This window comes from Pavona decussata, unplaced genomic scaffold, assembly GCF_977016875.1.
Source record: "Pavona decussata unplaced genomic scaffold, jaPavDecu1.1 SCAFFOLD_260, whole genome shotgun sequence".
NCBI lineage: Eukaryota > Metazoa > Cnidaria > Anthozoa > Scleractinia > Agariciidae > Pavona > Pavona decussata.
In genome coordinates, this window is record NW_028145663.1 from 294,019 (window position 1) to 312,272 (window position 18,254).

The following is an 18,254-nucleotide window of genomic DNA, read 5'->3' on the forward strand; positions in this document are numbered from 1 at the left end:
CACTGGGTGTCAAAACTCGTGCACGTGACGAATACCGCCACTTTTTATTGGCGTTTGCTCTTAATTTAACTTTCGAACATCTGTAAGGCATAAGCGCCAAGTGCTTAGAATGTCAAAGAAAACACTACAGTGTTTATATCAAGCAAATAAGGAAACTCTTTTTTCTCACTGATCATCTGTTTTCGATAAAATGTCCAACGCTACAAATTCAAACAAAGGGCTGTTTTCTGAATTACCTTGGATGATTTTATACAGCAGTGAGGGGCTACTCATTCTGGCCGGAAATGTCATCACTGTTTTCATTTTCCTGAAGATTCGTAACAACCTTAGACGTACAAGCTATCTTCTCATAAATCTGACAGTAAGCGACCTTATGTTGAGCATGGCTATATTTCTCTATCTTTGGGAAGGTATTGCCAACGTGCAGAGCAAAACTGTGAGCATTGTCATCGGCGATACCGCATTTGTTATCGACTTGTTGGCATCGTCAGCTTCGCTTTTATCGTTAACTGTGATTTCATTGGAACGGATGTTTGCTATTTTGTGGCCATTTCGCCATCGGATACTGGAAACATGGCATTACTTAGCCTCTATCAGCGTTCTCTGGGTAACTGCGATCGTGAATGTTGCTTTCACGAGCTATCTAGTGTTTAGTAATAATTTACGTTATGCAACGATCGGTATATCTCTGATTGCATTGCTTTCCATTGTAATCACTGTTGCTTCCTATCTTGCGATATGGATCGCCACAAAACGTAATCATGTACAGAACGCTACAAGCAGGTCCGTGACACAGAACAAAAAACTTGCCAAGACACTCTCTATCGTCACAATTCTTTCTCTTATTACATGGCTGCCTGCGGCGATTGGTCTCGCATCTCCAACTTACCTAATTGATGCACACTCGCTGTATGTACAAATAACACTGGCCTTGCAATATGCCAATTCTTTTGTCAACTCGTTTGTGTACTGCTTCAGAATGACTGAATTCCAAAAGGCCTTGAAAAAACTCTGTTGTCGCCAACGTTTGAATAAGAGACCTTCGGGGGATATTCCGGTGCGGGCTACCCATGGAATATCGCTGACATTTTTAAAAAGCATTGACTCTAAAATTACTTGCAACTAGCCATCGACTTCTTTTAGTTCATGAATTTTTTAACTAGCTTTCTCCTTTTTATTCCAAAATCATTTTTTTTAAATGTAAATTTTCCTCAATTATCAGTCATTTCTAGCGAGGGCTGTACACATGGAATCAGTCAGTCTATAGCATCATAAAAGTGTTAACTCCGAAATGTTTAGAGGCTAATTTTTTTAGGTTTTATATATTTCAGATTTTTTCTTTCCATAAAAACAAAAACTGGCATAAGTTAATTTTGAGTTAGAGGGTCCTTGTTTCATTTTTTCCTTTTTTTTCTTGGAAGCCTATGGTAGAAATTTGAGAAGATTTTCTTTGTTCGTTTGACATGGTTTGGGGTAGTGTTTTGGTTTAGCTTTCAAAAAAATTTCAAAATTTTCAAAAGAATCTGGCAGTAGCTATGAAACCTTTTATCTTTTGCCAAAACAATTATTAATTGAGATAAACTGCACAAAGCATGTCAATAATAACTGATGCTGTAGTTTAATTAGACATTTGCCGCAGACTTTATGTCTCCATATAAATTATTAATAATTTACTTTGACGAAAAGGAAGATAATAAAATATTATGTCGGCTTGTAACGTTCTGAAGAACCATTACCATCCTAGTGACTAAGCATCTCGTTTTTGAATGTGTGAGAGAGTCGTCATCCTTTCATTCGAAATAATTACTTTAAATGAGGCTTTTTTAATAAAATTAAATATCTGTTATTAAGGCAACTGTCATATGCCATGAAACAGTCACATTACGTTATTTAGCCTATGAAAACGTTTCGTGTTACTGAACCGTCTACATCGCCATCCTCAAAGTTGTGATATAGACCTAGTTTGGCCTTATCATGGTTTTCGACGCCATTTTGACGAGCAGGCAAACAGGCTTGAAATAAGTGTTTGGATGGAAATCCGATGTCAAATAATTTTCATAAAACATCGCTTCTGAAAAATTCATGAATTGGAAACTTTTGGCACTGGGAAAAGGATTTTAAGAAAAAAATTGGAGGGATGTAGCTGTGCCAGAAAGCGTCCAGTCGTGTTTTGAACTTTCCATACATTTGTCTGTATAGCGGACCAGCCGTGAACTACTACTAAAAATAGTTCGCGGGTAAAAAATACATATGTATGTATGTATGTAAAGTTCAAAACACGACTAGACGCCTTCTGGCACAGCTACATCTCTTCAATTTTTTTTCTTAAAATCCCTTTCCTAGTGCCAAAAGTTTCCAATTCATGAATTTTTCAAAAAGTGATGTTTTATGAAAATTATTTGACATCGGATTTCCATAGAAACACTGTTATTTCAAGACGTGTTTGCCTACCCGTCAAAACGGCGTCGAAAACCGTGATAAGGCTTATAACGAGATACATACAACCTGTTAACTCATGCTAGGCTTGTGCATGCAAATACTTTATTGTAATGACGAGATAATATTCTACGATCAGAAGATACAAGAATGGGGGAAATTATTGCGCAAGTTCAAAATTAGATTGTGAATTTAGGATTTAAGGAAACGAGCGCTTCAACAACTTCAACTTTTCTCAGTCATGACTTTGAAAATTGCCATATTTATTCAACTTAATAAAATTATTTAATGCAAATTTGTTTTTACCAGGGACATATTTTCGGCAATGTTTTAAGCATTCTTGTTTAAAAAGACATGAGACGACAGCCTCGCGTTGAGAATGCATTTGCTTTCTTACGTTAATTTTCCATCCCACTTCACTACTCCACAACATGTTTTTTCGATGCTGAAGCGCAAAATAGAATATCAAGTCACGTTGAACAAATCGCCAATACACGTTTATTAAAATTTTTTCAGACGGCTTGTTGTCCTATTTATGCGACAAGTTTAATTTACACAGCTATTGCTCTATCGATTAACCGTTTCTTATATTCCGGCAGAGATCCTGCAAGGTGTCTGCAACCTGTCATCTAACAATCTTTATCCAAACTGAACGTTGACAGATGAATATACTAAGTAGGTTCTGGTGAACCATTAGGAGGACCTAAGGGTAACCCCAATAAAACATATGGCTGGTTCAAGCTGCATTCCTGCTGGAGAAATCCAGTAAACCTCCTACAGTTTTGGCTATAAGTCTCGCGCATGAGAACAATAATTTACCACAGTTAAATTAAAAGTCCTTTGTTGTAAGATATAAGGCAATCATCCAAGCCAAACTGGCACCAGCAAAGAAATTTGCTCCCAGTTGGTAACTCAGACTCAAACCTTAATAGCTGGTACTATATATAATTACGAAGTTTTGACAGCCTTTATGGATTTCAGAGTAATTCCATTGCTAGTACCAGATGAATCTTCATTAAATGAGAGATTTTGTCGCGAACAACGACAGAGTAACTTTTTCAGGGACTTCTTAAACTCAGCCATCTTAAAACAGTAAACAACTGGATTCAAAAACGAGTTCGCATACTGCGTCACCATACTAATTTGCACCCTGAACGAATGCAAGTGTATCAGGTAGTCTCTAAAGGCAAGGTTGATACCATTTGGCAAGCAGGTAGCGATTGACATAGCTGTCACGACAAAGAGAGTTTTGGCCAGTTTTCGGTTTTGTTCCATGGCCCTCGATGTATTGTCAGGAAATTGGTTGCATTTTGTTGAGATCCAGATCGCCAAATATGCGCCACTAATGATCACCACTGACCCTATTACTATGATAACCGTCAAAAGACTGTAGGCGCTCTCAATGTTCACATTTACAACTACGTTTAAAGATGATAAAAGCCAAATGCTTCCGATAGCAAAGTGGTAATGCCATGTACTCAGCATTCGATGTCGAAATGGCCACAATATGGCGAACATTCTCTCTAATGAAATCAAAGCCAGTGCCAATATGGAAGATAGTACTCCAATGAGATCGATAATAAAAGCCGTTTTAAATACATTGTAGCTGACCCTTATTCCCGTCATCGCTGCAATACCATCCCACAGCCAAAATACGAGTGCTATTCCCACCAAGATATCGGCGACTGCGAGGTTAATAAGCAAATAGCTGGTGCGCTTCAGTCGCTTCCGAATGTTCCAGAAGATGTAAATTGTTACAGAGTTTCCCGCGAGGATCAAAACTGCTTCACAGACGTATACGATCATCCACGGAACTCCACTGAATAAGTGAAAATTGTTTGATTTAGTTCTGTTCATTGCTTCTCTGGCCTATATTAACAAAAAAAGAGAAAAAAGAACCTGTATGGTCTGAGAAGCCAGCCAGTCACACTAAATTGATTGTCACATCCAAATTGCAGGATGAGACTGATTGATATGTATGTGTATTTGTTGTACCCAACTAAATTGATTTACTCATTTCTCTATTTTTCTTTTTGCAAAAATGGCAAAGTGACATACCTCGAATGAAATACGTTCTTTTCTGTTGAAATGTCTGATTACAATGCGTCTCAAAAGAAGAAATCCCACGATGTACCTGCTTTCAAACTTTAATGGATGCAGTACTCATCACAGCGTGTGTTTAATTTGTCTTGTCAATTTTAAAAAATTAAAAACGCTACAGGAGCGCTTGTAAAATATTAATCGTACAACTGAGTTAAAACAGGAGAAAGTACAAAATGTCGGATGGAATTGGGGATTTAATTTCATGTTGAAAGAAAGCTAATTCGCCAAACAAGCATGCTTTTCACATGCTTGACAGTTTGTGATAAAAAAAATTAACATCCTTCCGACGTATATTTAAGGACGGTTTGCGTTTAACACGTCTACTAAACAAAATTGTTTACATTTGAATTTCTCCTCTTACAAAGACAATATTTCTAGTATATCTTTTCTCCTGACGTGTTCTTTCAAGTTTGTCCATCAAACAAAAAATTAGTCTTTGAATTAACGGGTTAACGTTTCTAACAGGTGAAGATGGCATCAAAAACACCCCTGTATTAATTATATCAAAGATGACGATAGAAAGCTTGTTCGCTCGATAGAGCTGTTTATGCAACTGAATTTAACTGGCATATTTTACGTGGGTGCTAGAGGCTTTTCTTGCACGGTTTCCGGTTTCCCAGGGTATAACTGGGTCGGCTAAAACAGAAACTCATGATTGGCTTCTAATACTCTTCTTATCAAATTCACAGTATTAAATTTCGATTTTGATTTTTAAGGCCCTGTTTACATGAAGGGAGGAAGATCATAGAAGGCAAAAGGACTTTTCGTTTGGTTTACATGCAAAAATATCGGTCGGGGGGGTTAGAGAAGGAAAGGAAGCAAAATTGTCGGCCTTCAGCAGCTGAGCGCTCCTTTTGCCACTGGTCGTACGTTTTGTGCACCTCGGTGGTCTGATTTGTTAAGGACGGTGGCTACTTATAATTATTCAAAGGTATTTTGCGCGATTTATGACCATGCGGGAATAGACGATCTTTAGCAAGGGCTATTGACACCCAAAGAAAATTGGCGGTAACCACGCATTTGTTAGCATAATTAAGCTTCAATTTGGAAAAAAATTCAACAATAATAATAAGCAACAATAATTATTATCTAAAATTATCTCTCAAAATGCGTGCTTACCCCAATTTCCTTTTCGGATTTCAACGGCTGCTTTTATGATGTGCCTTTTCCGCATATTCATACACTTCGCCAAAGTACCTCGGTATTAGGAAAAATTATGCTAACTTTGCTTTTGCACTTGAGGATCTCAACAAAAGGCCAGCGAAAAATTTAACCAATCACACAGGCTCATTTCTAGGCTTATCTGTGGGAATCTCAAAGGCTTTGTTTTATTGAGTAAAACCGTTTACCGCTTACAAGATTAAAGTAGTGGCGTGGCCACCAGAAAAAATGCCTTAATTATGACTTTCAGGCTAACCTTTTACAACCTTGAGAAAGGAAACAGAAGTACATCACGGTGATTTACAGAAGGGAAAAAGAGTGCGCTGGATCTAGATTACAAACTCAATACTAAAGGTAAGAGGTACAGTTTAAGAACATACACAACAATAATCTCTATTACAAGTTGGTCAAATACATGAATAATGGAATGGGTAAACAAGCATGCAATAATTCCCACAGATTAGCTAGTCACCATCTTGCAGCAAAAGAGCCAGTCAATACAGTGAAGTAGGTCGCAGCCGCCTCTATAGATTCCAGCCATGTAGTAGCCATACTTCCTGCACTTGCTGAGCCCAAGGCGATCAAACGAATACGAAATATTCTCGCTATAGCAATCTTGGTACCTGTCAGGCAAGGTATTTGGCTTACAGCACATAGCCTCTTCGATTCGATGTAACCAGTTACCATTATTCCGATAAAAGCCTTGGAGATAGTAACCAGGGGGACAAACGGCCCAGACGTTATTGCTAGAAAGAAGAAAATTCGAGAACAAAGATTGGCTGAAATGAATGTTCAATTTTATAATTCACTTTACATGTACAACAACACTTCAGATCATACACGGAAAATAAAGAATCTAAAATTGAACTTAACTGACTCTTTTCTAAACGCAAAGTGACGTAGATAGATTTGAGTATGAAAGCATAGCGCATCAGGACGAAATTAAAATTCAGGATCTATACAATCACATTTTTATTGGTCGTCGCTGTCGTTTTTAACGAAGTTCTAATGTCGATCCGACTTTAATCTTCACTGTTGGTACAACTCTCGTTGCGCTTCACTTCAAATGCCCTCGCTTAAGACTGTGACTTCGAATCACACGTGTAAACCAGCTTCAATTTCAGAGTTGTCTCGAGAGGATTTTGCCGAGCGCATTCTGAAAAATCCTGCAAACTTGCAATTTAGTTCCAACAATTTTCAACGCCCCTGCTATCTCATGCCGATAATCGTTCAGAAATAACTTTTATTTACACATGCGATTTAAAACTGCGCTACCAAAGCTCAAATTACACAAAAATTGCAAGTATAAACAGATCCTAAAGTGGACCAGTCGCAAATTCTTATATTCTATACAATTACCTATCCAGAGTGCCCCACCAGTTGGCTTTATGACAAGTCGATGGCGTGTTATGATTTGGCGAAAGAGCTGGACAGCATTTTGCTTCCTCCAGTAAATAGATATAGTCATTTGCTCCAGGATTGTTATTTCTCCACAGCCCAGTAAGGTAATGATTTGACGAGCCACACCGTGCCCAACCTTTGTGGTCAAAAGTTCCCCACCAGTTTGCCATTTTACAACCATCATGCATCATGCAACATTTGAACTTCTCGATGCAGTACAGCCTGTCACAGCCTCCTTTGTAGAAACCCGCCATGTAATAGCCCTCTGCACATTTGCTCAAGCCTATCCTGTCGAAAGATCCACCAACTTCATCCGCCTCGTAGCAGCGAAGGTAGCTATTCGGTAAATTTCTGGGTTTACAGCAACGACCTTCCTCGATGTGGTGAAGCCACTTGCCATCATTTCGATACAACCCTTGCATGAAGTAACCATCTGGGCAAACAGCCCAACGGTTGTTGCTTAAGACAAAACAAAAAGGAAGAATAGTATTTTTTTGTATTGCATTTAATTTTATGCCTGTGTCAAAGGAGAGAATGTAGTGTACAATGGTTCGCCTGGATCGTTCTCTCGGTACAAAAATCGGAGAGCCGGTAGTTTAAGGCTGGCCGGGTTGGTTTCGGCTTTGTTCTTTGTTATGATCAACTGCATTTGTCCTTTGTTCTACAATATTCCTTTCTACCCAGGTGCATAAGTGGCTATTGGCGAAAAACTAGTGGGAGTAATCCTACAACGGACTATTGAACTAGCACCCTGACCAGGGGAGTAGGAATACTCCTTGTTGTTTTATGCTGGGTATCCTGTGATGGACTAGCATACCATCCACTGGGAGTAGTAATACTCCTAGTTGTTTCGTACTAGGTATCCTGTGATGGACTAGCATTCCATCGGAGGGGGGGGGAGGAGGTATAATACTCCTAGTGACTTTATACTGGGTATCATGTAATGGACTAGCATTCCATCCAGGGGGTAATAATAATAATCCTTGTTGTTTTATACTGGGCATCCTTTAATGGACTAGCAAACCATCCAGAGGGGGAGGGGGGGTAGTAATACTCCTAGTCACTTCATACTGGGTATCATGTGATGGAATAGCATCCCATCCAGTGGGAGTAGTATTACTCTTAGTTGTTTCCTACTCGGTATCCTGTGGTGGACTAGCATTACATACAAGTAGGAGTGGTAATGCCCTTAGTTGCTACGATTCATGTCATAAAAACCGGGTTAAGCTCTAGACGAATACGTTACGTACTTGTGTTTAGAATCATAAAAAAAAGAACGTTTGCATGTTGAATCATTTCCCAGAAACAACGTGTAATTTTAACGGTCAAATGGAGTATGCTGTTTTTGCTACCTAACTCTCACTCCTGCTCTTATTACAAAGTTATCTTTTGTGTTTTTCACCTGTCTAAAACTTTCCACCAGTTGGCATTCGTACAAGTCGACGGCTGATTTTGATTGGGGGCAGGAGCCTTACAGCAACTTCCTTCTTCAATAAGAAAAATTCCATCGTTGGAACCCCAGTTATCATTTCTGAAGAGGCCGGTCAAATACTCAGTGGAGTAGCCACACTTCACCCATCCTTTTCTGTCAAACGCTCCCCACCAATTGGCCATTCTACAGCCATCGGTCACCATACTGCAACATTTGAACTTCTCGATGCAGTACAGCCTGTCACAGCCTCCTTTATAGAAACCCGCCATATAATAGCCCTCTGCACACTTACTCCAGCCTTTATTGTCGAAAGATCCGCCAACTTTATTCGCTTCGTAGCAGTGAAAATAGCTATTCGGTAGATTTGTGGGTTTACAGCAACGACCTTCCTCGATGTGGTGAAGCCACTTGCCATCATTTCGATACAACCCTTGCATGAAGTAACCATCTGGGCAAACAGCCCAACGGTTGTTGCTGAACAAAAAAATTGTAATTTTTCTCTAGTTATGAATTTAACTTTAGGCCTGTTCAAAGAAGGGTCAATGGTGAAATTAGTGTGGCGGCCGTTTGGTCGGAAAAGTGGAGAGTCTGTGGTTGTCTTGGTATTGTTGTGCTTCTTTCTCAGCCGAGAAACTTTGTTCCGCAATGTGTGTTTCTACCCAGATCCATAAATGGGTACCAGGGACAAAATGTCGGTGAGAAATCTTAACATCCCATCCAGAATGAATAAAATTTGTGCTCCTAGTCGTTTCATGCTAAAGAAACCCGGCGGGTTAATATAAGCTCCCACCAAACGGGTCACTTAGCCCGAAGTGCATCGATATCATTTAGAATCCTAAGCTAATCTACTAATGCATTTATAAACAATTCGAAAGAAAAATGTGTAATTTTATCATTCAAGCTACTTTTGCTGTTTGGTAATGACCTATAGCTCAGTCAAAAGTTTGTTTTCTGACCTGTCCAAAACACTCCACCAGTTGGCATTCGTACAAGTCAGTGGTTTATTTTCATTGGGCGCAGGAGCCTTACAGCAACTTGCTTCTTCGATGAGATAAATTCCATCATTAGACCCCTTGTTGTCGTTTCTATAGAGGCCGGTCAAATACTCAGTGGAGGAGCCACATGTCGACCATCCTTTCCTATCAAACGATCCCCACCAATTTGCCGTCCTGCACTGACCTGAACAAACGTCCACCATCCGCATAACAGACAGCAGGAATAAAAGTCGCATGGTTTATCCACGGCTGTTTTAAAGTACCTGCGTATTATCACATCCATTAAAACAAGGTCAAAGATGATTGGTTTATATATCAGACGCTTATGATGATAATGGTGATGACTGTGACAAAGATGATAACGATGATGATATAATGTTGATGGTAATGATGATAAGGAGGAGAAGGATGAAAAGGAGAAGGAGAGGATAGTGTTAAAGATCAACCACATTCAAAGTAATGATGACTATGACAACGATGATAACGTTGATAATTATGATGACGACGAACGATATTAATGGTGATGATGATGATGAGGAGGAGGAGGAGGAGGAGGAGGAGGAGGAGAAGGATAAAGAGGAGAGAGAGGAGGATATTGTCCATGTTCAACTACATTCAAACGTCTAAATATCAAGTATTTATGCTAATTAAGGACTCCCAAAGCACTATCATGATTAAAACTAGATATAGCTCTCGCTAAGTGCCAACGAGCAGGAATTCAAAAGAAATACTAACACAGGGAGCAGAGGAGTTATGCTAGAAATGTCAATAAAAAAACGTCTTACCTCTTAAGATTGCATTCTTGTCTTTCTTTGCGTAGTTAAAACCTCATTTGCGAACCAAATATATGCATTCATTTGCGATCGATCGTTTCGAACCGCCATTATTTTGAAAAGTGTCGACCGCTGTTTATTGGGACCGTGTATTCAGTTGGACGAAGTCCAACGAATGATTTTCGGAAAGCGAAGCTTTCCGAACGAGGCACGAAGTGCCGAGAAGAAAAAATGACAAGGGGAGCAACATAGAACCACGTGACTCGTCGGATGTGAACCGCGGCACACTGGTGGCGGAAGTGACGTTTTCGCAGAAGACGCTTACTGTGCGCATGGTCACAACAATAAACTCATTCAAATGGCTTCCGGTCATGTGCATGACACCTTATATGACGTATTTCCGCCACCAGTATGTTGCGGTGCACATCCCACGAAATGCCAACTTTTCAATGCGAAATGGGCGATTGTAAAAGGCCCTTTTAATGAATCTTTTCATCGAAATGGTTTAGGTAGCTTAAAGATAACGTAAATGCAATACTGCATGCAAATACTGGGGCTCATTTGTTGAATATGTAGCGAGTTATTGGGAAACGAAAATTCGACCGAAATCTGTTTCATCCCTTGTCTCTTTTCTTACTGCTGTGACATCTTTGCCGCCCACAGTCAGTTGGCCCAATAAACAGCGGTCGACACTTTTCAAAATAATGGCGGTTCGAAACGATCGATCGCATTCGATCGCAAATGAATGCATATATTTGGTTTGCAAATGAGGTTTTAACTACGCAAAGAAATACAAGAATGCAATTTTAAGAGGTAAGACGTTTTTTATTGACATTTCTAGCATAACTCCTCTGCTCCCACTAATTGATAATTTGAAGACAGATTCATGTTTTGTGTACGACATTTTTTTGTAGTGAAGTATTGAAGACAATTTGAAATGTGTTGAATTGTTATGTGAATATTTTAATCGACAGCGGAGAATTGCCAAAATGGAAAGAGATTTTTGGTTTTAAATTATCGCGATATTACGGTTTTAACAAAAGAATACAGAACAAAAATGAACCCAACAATAACTTTTTATCTTCTTAAGCTGTAGACAGTAACAATTTAAACGTTATGACGTACTTTGACAATGAACAATAGTATTGTACATTTCATTTACAAAAACGTTCTTTGAGGCTTTACACAGAAACTTACATGCATTTCGTTCCGAGGCTTGTTGTATAGTTTAGTGAAATCTTTAACATGTGAGCATAAACAGACACAAAATATTTCAATTATTTTATATTTTTCGTATTCGAACAGCTGCAGATGGCAAAGGACATGCACAAACTGTTTGCTTTGTGATGCATGGGCCAGTTCGATGTTAATGGTATTAACCCATTATGTACCAGCCGTTTCCAGAGGTTTTCCAAAATTCAGCAAAATTGGCAAAGTAGTTATTTCCTACCTCATGTGCAGTAAAAACACATAACTTAAAGGACAAAAAACAAAACAACAACACCCCTTTGGTCTTAGATAGTTAAAATTACTAATTATGGAATAAAATACACTAGTCGCCGATTAAAAATTTTCCAAAAAAAAAAAAAAAACTTGAAGGTAAAAAATTCCGAAATTTCGATGAAACATCACATGGGTGACTCGAGATCATGTGTTTGTTTACGCAAGATTACACAGTTGTCACGTTTTCTCAATCAAAATAGAAAGAAAAACACACAGAAAGCTTTCCTAAATGAAAAATTTATTCAGAAACGTCTTTGTTTACGCCTTAGAAAGAAACGCGTATAATTATAAATGCGAGACGAGAGACGCGCAAGCGATTTCAAGGAACTACAAGTCCATTTATTGACCCGTGCGGGGCACGTTTTTCAAATATTTCGCAAAAACTGTTCAGAGTACAAAGAATCGGTCAATTAAAATAGTATTTCAGTACAAATTCACAATCAAACCTGTAATTTTTTGGCTGTTGAATTCCCAGAATGTAGCTTGCTCGCTCGTCGCTTGAAACGTTAATTTTTGCTTTGAAGTTGATTATTAAAGTTTAAATCTCAGTTGCTTTGATTGCCTTTTGCTCGCTGGCGGTGACAAAGTTGGCTCACTGGCCGTTGTCAAGTTTACTCTCGTGTGGCTCGCTGGCCGATAGTTTGCTACAGTTGTCGTTTGCTTTAGCTTTGCTTAGATTGAATTCAGTTTAAAGAGGTTTCTCAGTTTCTTTGATTGCTTTATGCCCGCTGGCGTTGTCTGGATTAGGCACGCTGGCCGAGTACTCTTTTGGCTCGCGCTGGCCGATTGTTGAGCTTGCTAGCTCGATAAATATACCACAGTGGCACTTAACTAAAGTACACTCACGTAGAATTGGTAATAAAAACAAATAAACCTTACAAAAACGGGTGAAAATGGCGTTTTTCTTGCCTCAAACTTGGTCTACACTCGATAAATGCCAAAGCCGGTGAGCATCGACGATCAGAACCATACGGCATTGACATCACAATCTCTGCGAGCTGCGAGCTACGATTGGTCCGTTGCAATTTTCATTACGTCATTGGAATCTCAGGAATTTTACCTTACACTCAGGAATCTTACCTTACAAACATGCCTCTCGATCACTCGAGATTTTTTCCGCCGGCACAGTACTTTCGCACCGGTGAGGGTAAAAGGCTGAAAGAGTTTGCGGAATGGCATGTGGCATGGCGTGCGGAATGGCATAATTATGCGAAATACGATTTACGCGGGGAATAAATTAACTGAGGAGCGCATCCTGTTTTCGCGCCAATTTTATAAGAGCAGCAGTTTTTCCGATGTTGCAGACCATTAAACAACCAAACAACAGATCGAGGATTAGAAAATATACGCCTGGGATAGAACATGTCTGATCGCTGGTTAGGAAGTTAGAGTGAAGAAATCGATGAAGTTTCCCATTCAAGGAACTAAGAATAAATTAAATTTCTAGTTGACAAAAAGAATGTGATAGCGAGTAGCCTAGACAAAAAGCAACACCAGACTGGAGAAATGACATCAGTCCAAGGCCAAAACTATTATGTGAGAAATTTTAAATTTAAACTCGGTCATTTTATCAGACTCTTTGACGGTTACAATTTGTACAACTTATGGGAAAAATATGTTCTACTTTTTCTCACCTTACATTTTCGTCGAGCGACGAGTGTTGAGCTGCTGAGCTAGCTACCTAGCTATTTAATACGGCGATTCAGGTAGCTATAGTTTAGTTACGCGTTATCGAACTAAACATATCCGTCTTTAATTAAGGTCTTTCAGTGCCAGACGTCCCAACCTAAAATGAGATTTAAAGGCGAAAAAGCCCTAGAGCAAAAAAGCAGATGACAAGTATGGTGTCTAATTATCGACACTGATTGTGTGAAAGGTTTTGAAACTATTCTTATCACAAATGCATTTTGGTCAAATTGTTGTTCATTTTCTCGCTCATGATGAATGAATCATCGAGCATACAGGGTATGAGAATTGATCTTTTACCGAGGGTTTAAAAAAAAGAAAAAAATGTTTATTATTTTCCTTCGGTAAAGGATCAATCTTTGTCCTGAGAAGACTTCACGCTGCCACATTATTTTTGTCAACCGAAGTCGCATGGAGTAAAGTGAGCATGAAATTTAATTTACCACGGATTTACTCATAGTTCCTTGAATGCAAAAACTATAAACAGTTTTCATCGCTTTTTTTACCCTCACTTCTTCCAAATCAACAATCAGACGCTCAAATCCTCGAATTTTTGTTAATATTTAGCGGGATATTTAGCAAGAGTCCGCAGCATCAAAAAAGCTGCTGCTCTTATAAAATTGGCGCGAAAACAGGCTGCGCTCTTCAGATAATTTATTCCCCGCGTAAATCGTATTTCGCATAATTATGCCATTCCGCACGCCATGCCACATGCCATTCCGCAAACTCTTTCCGCCTTTTACCCTCACCGCTTTCGCACGGCTCTATACTGCTGCCGCCTCGCCAGCCTCGCGTCTTCGCTCGGCTGACTCGTTGGCAATTAAATACTGTTGAACACTTACATCTGACGTAAAATTAATAGCTGCAAACTTAAAAGTAAGCACATAGAATGCAGTGGCTAGGGTTGTGCTTTGGTTATCCTGAGGGGTATTTATTCCTTATACACATGTCATACAGTTTACAATGACAAGTAACAGCTGTAAAATAAAACCTTCCTATGCATGTAAACGAGCAATTGATGCGGTGATTCGCAAATGGGTATTAAAATGCCCCGTTATTATATGAAATTAGCACTCCGAGTTTAAAATCTGGCGTACATTTAACTCAAATTAATGGAGTGTTACGTTTAGAGACCTACATAAAGTGAACCGTTAATTGATTTCAGTAACAACCACCTCTATTATTCTTGTCCATGATTCTGAATCTCTGACTGTTCAGCATATTCTAGTCTAGAACACCTTTAGCACATTTCAATTTGAATGCTACTCTAACAGTTTATCTCACCGGCTCTTGTGACAAAATATGAAAGAATCTCTTCTCTTATTAGTTTTTTTCAAATGGAAATACTGACTTCTATTTCGCATTTAACTTCCTCTAATGAGGTAAGGGCAAATAAATTGCGAAATATTCTTCATGGGAAAAGGCACCTGGAGTGATTAGCAATTTTAAAACAGTTACTTTTCTATTTCTATTAATTTATGTCACCACACATTACAAAAACAAAATACGAGCGAAAGAAAAAAGATTACAGAGAAAGAGGTGAGGAACAGTTCGAAAGCAAGTGGTCCTCCATCGCAATACACCGACCGCATAGGGAGGAAATAATACTTATGACGCAGAGCAGTTCAACCGGTCATTTACCCCGGCGGAGAAAATGTTTCGGAATCTAAATTTTCTTGAGCGTGTATCTATTGACAAAATATGCAATGGATCGATTCCATTATTGGGGTGTTAAAATAAAGTTAAAAAGAACATAATAAAATTTTAAAAAATAATTTAAATCTATAAAATTTACCAATATCAACTGGACAAAAAAATACTAAGGATGTGTCGTCTGGGCAATTTTCTTGATAATTTGATCATTTGATTTTCAATGTACCAGATTAAGATAATTTTAAGACACATAAAACCTACCTTTCAGCTTCGGGTTCGGTGGAATAAAAGAGTAATCTGGCTAAAGCAGTAGAGACAAAAAAAATGTTAATATGCGAATGTGGATGCATTAATTCTACTTGGAATAAGTACACAGCTAACAGCTGAATAAAGATCTCTTTTCGAAGTTAATGAATTTGTGGCTTAAGCTTAATAATATAAAAACTAATCAAGAATACTTGAAAAGTGTTCCAGGCTAGAAACTCTTTTACGAAAAAGAAGTGGCTGTCATCACTTCTCGGCCTCTTAATTAAGCCAAATCACTGAACAATGGACGATCCCAAGCAGTAAGTTCAGAAATTGTTTTCCGTTAATGTCACTAATGTCAACAAACAGAGAGAAACATTCCCGACAGGTCCAATATTCACCGAACGAGTATTTCAGTTGTTCGGCTTAAACCGTCTAACATCAATTTTGTTTTCCATCGACCAAAGCAGAAAGAAAAATGGCTTCGTCATTTTAGATTTTTTAAAATTAAAATTAAAATTAAATTTGAAATTAAATTACCACTGCATGTGTGGGATAATCTGATTTTGACATGTTACCTAGCAATCACTGAACAATGGACAATGCCAAGCAGTAAGTTCAGAAATTGTTTTCCGTTAACGTCACTTATGTCAACAAACAGAGAGAAGAATTCTCGACAGATCCAAGATTCACCTCGCGAGTATTTCAGTTGTTGGGCTTAAACCGTCTAGCATCAATTTTGTTTTTGCATCGACCAAAGCATAAAGAAAAGTGGCTTCATCATTTTAGATTTTAATTAAATTACCACTGCATGATTCAAAGGTAATTGATGCTTGTTTCTTTTCACTCGATATAGAAGTCACGAAAGAAACGGCGTACATGCTTATCATCGATTGGGCTTGAAAATGCAATGCAGATTTTACCTAATAAAGATTCGTCAAAAACTGGCGTCCCCACAGCTCATGAGGCCGTGAGTCAATGGAGTAACAGGACCTCCTGCAGCTTCCTGGCGTCAACTGAAAAAGAACAGAATTTTCCCGGGAAAGTATTGCATTGCAGTCACGTTTTCCATCTCGTTGTATAGCTTTCAAGGGGATGAGCATTTAGCCACGAAATGGGGAAAGTACCTCGGGAAAGTAGCCAAAGGCAAAGGAAAGAACGGAAGCAAAAATGGTAAGGCCAACTTTAGGAAACGACAGCGAATCTACCAAGAGTACAAGGAATAACCTAATACCGGAAATGAGATCTCTCGCATAGGTTTTTTATTTGAGTTCGATGTTTCAGCCACCTACGTTCGGAAATTATTTGACATTTTAATAATTCCAGTACAAACACTGTATTTCGCGCAATGTTTTCCCGGCATTTATTTCTGGTAATCTTCTAATATAAACATGTGTTTAGATTTTATTTTATTTCCATAAGTTTAATTAAAGAATTGAATTGAAAGCATTTACGTTATGTTCATTTGAATGAACACTGAGGTAATTCGGATATTGAGTCCAGTCTCTCTGGGGCTCTATTTAAAAGGGTGAAAAAGAAGAAAAAGAGTAAGAAAGAGAAACGAAAATTAAAAGAAAGAAGAAAGTAGGTCTGCAGAAAAAAAAAAGCTGATTAGAGGCAACAAAATTGAGAGAAGTGATAAACTGAAAAAGAAAAGAACAAGAACTGCTGATAAGAGAGAAAGCGAAGAGGGAGAACCAGTGCGATAGAAACTGAAAGAAGAGCTGGAATTTGTGGAGGTGCAGTTCCGCTTCTTCAAAGGATCCACCACGCCAGCAAAAAATGTCTTTACACTTACGCGGTCCCCTCTACACTTGACGCTACATGCACTCAAGAAGAAGCTAATCGCTTCCCAGATTTTGGGTGAGGGGGGGACTGGATACAATACGAAAGATGCCAACGTACGACATCTCGATTACGTCCGAAAGGATGAGAAGCGGTTTGCGGCCAGCACAACTGAACATTGGAAGGTCGTTAGCAGGCTAATTTTAGACCCAAATAGCAGCTTCAGTTACTAGTTTAGTTGTGGGGTTTCAGTGCAGCTTTACATTTTTATTTATTTCATGTCATACTTACAGCTTTCCGTTTATCACTTTTCGTTTGCACGAGATGGATTACATTACTTCAAAATACCATACTATGTTGTATGTTTTGGAAAATTGAAATCTTGAGTTTAGATTCCACTGGCTGGCATATGTAAACCCTATTTAGTCTCGACGGGAGGACAAAGTGCCTATGCAGTTTCAGCCACCATTATTCATAAACCATCTTAATGTTATTTCATCATTTTGTCCGTTAAAAAACGTCCAACCTTATGACTTGAATTATTTTTCTCAAAATTAATGGGGGGGGGGGAATTACATCCCGAGATTATACTCTTACTTGTACTCTTTATACAATAGGTGTCTACGCAGTACATCGACAGTAGTGGTCACGAACAGGAAGCCAACAGAATGAACGGAAACAAAAACAGCATAATACGAGAAACAGCTCAGCAATGCGAACCTAGAGAGAAATCGCCACCTTCCTGTATTGGTCCCGACAGTGAAAGAAGGAAAACAATTCGTGGAAATGAAAAAACGTAAGTTACCTCCACCATTACATCCACCATTGTGTTTATTTAGGTATTTAAAGTTAACGCAACTTAAATTAACGGGAATTAAGGAGGAAAATAGTCTAGAATAAGGGAAATAGAGACGAATAAAAGATGAAATTTTCAAATGAGGGAAAATAACGCAATGGTTTAGGTGTCGTAGTCTCCCAGATGGAGTATGTTAATGATTTCAGAGGCATTTAGTACTTCCCTAGACTTTCCAAACGTTGTCTACTTCTTTTATTAAATTTATGTTTGTCATCTGATATAGG

At 38.6% G+C, this 18,254-nt stretch overlaps 3 protein-coding genes across 3 annotated transcripts in view; 1 reads left to right on the forward strand and 2 right to left on the reverse strand.

Annotated features, from left to right (window-relative positions):
* Positions 1–18,254, forward strand: part of LOC146456102 (coiled-coil and C2 domain-containing protein 2A-like) — a 266,183-nt gene that overhangs the window by 237,392 nt on the left and 10,537 nt on the right. The window lies entirely within an intron of this gene.
* Positions 2,918–5,298, reverse strand: LOC146456115 (somatostatin receptor type 5-like). Its single transcript, XM_085093477.1, has one exon. The coding sequence runs from the start codon at positions 4,291–4,293 to the stop codon at positions 3,385–3,387; it is 909 nt and encodes a 302-aa protein (XP_084949603.1). The 5' UTR covers positions 4,294–5,298; the 3' UTR covers positions 2,918–3,384.
* Positions 5,449–15,450, reverse strand: LOC146456116 (uncharacterized). The gene is made up of 5 exons (XM_085093351.1): positions 15,405–15,450; positions 9,490–9,791; positions 8,504–9,007; positions 7,060–7,560; positions 5,449–6,446 (listed from the first exon to the last, which is right to left on the reverse strand). Exons 2-5 carry the CDS (start codon positions 9,762–9,764, stop codon positions 6,161–6,163), a joined length of 1,566 nt encoding a protein of 521 aa, XP_084949477.1. The 5' UTR covers positions 9,765–9,791; positions 15,405–15,450; the 3' UTR covers positions 5,449–6,160.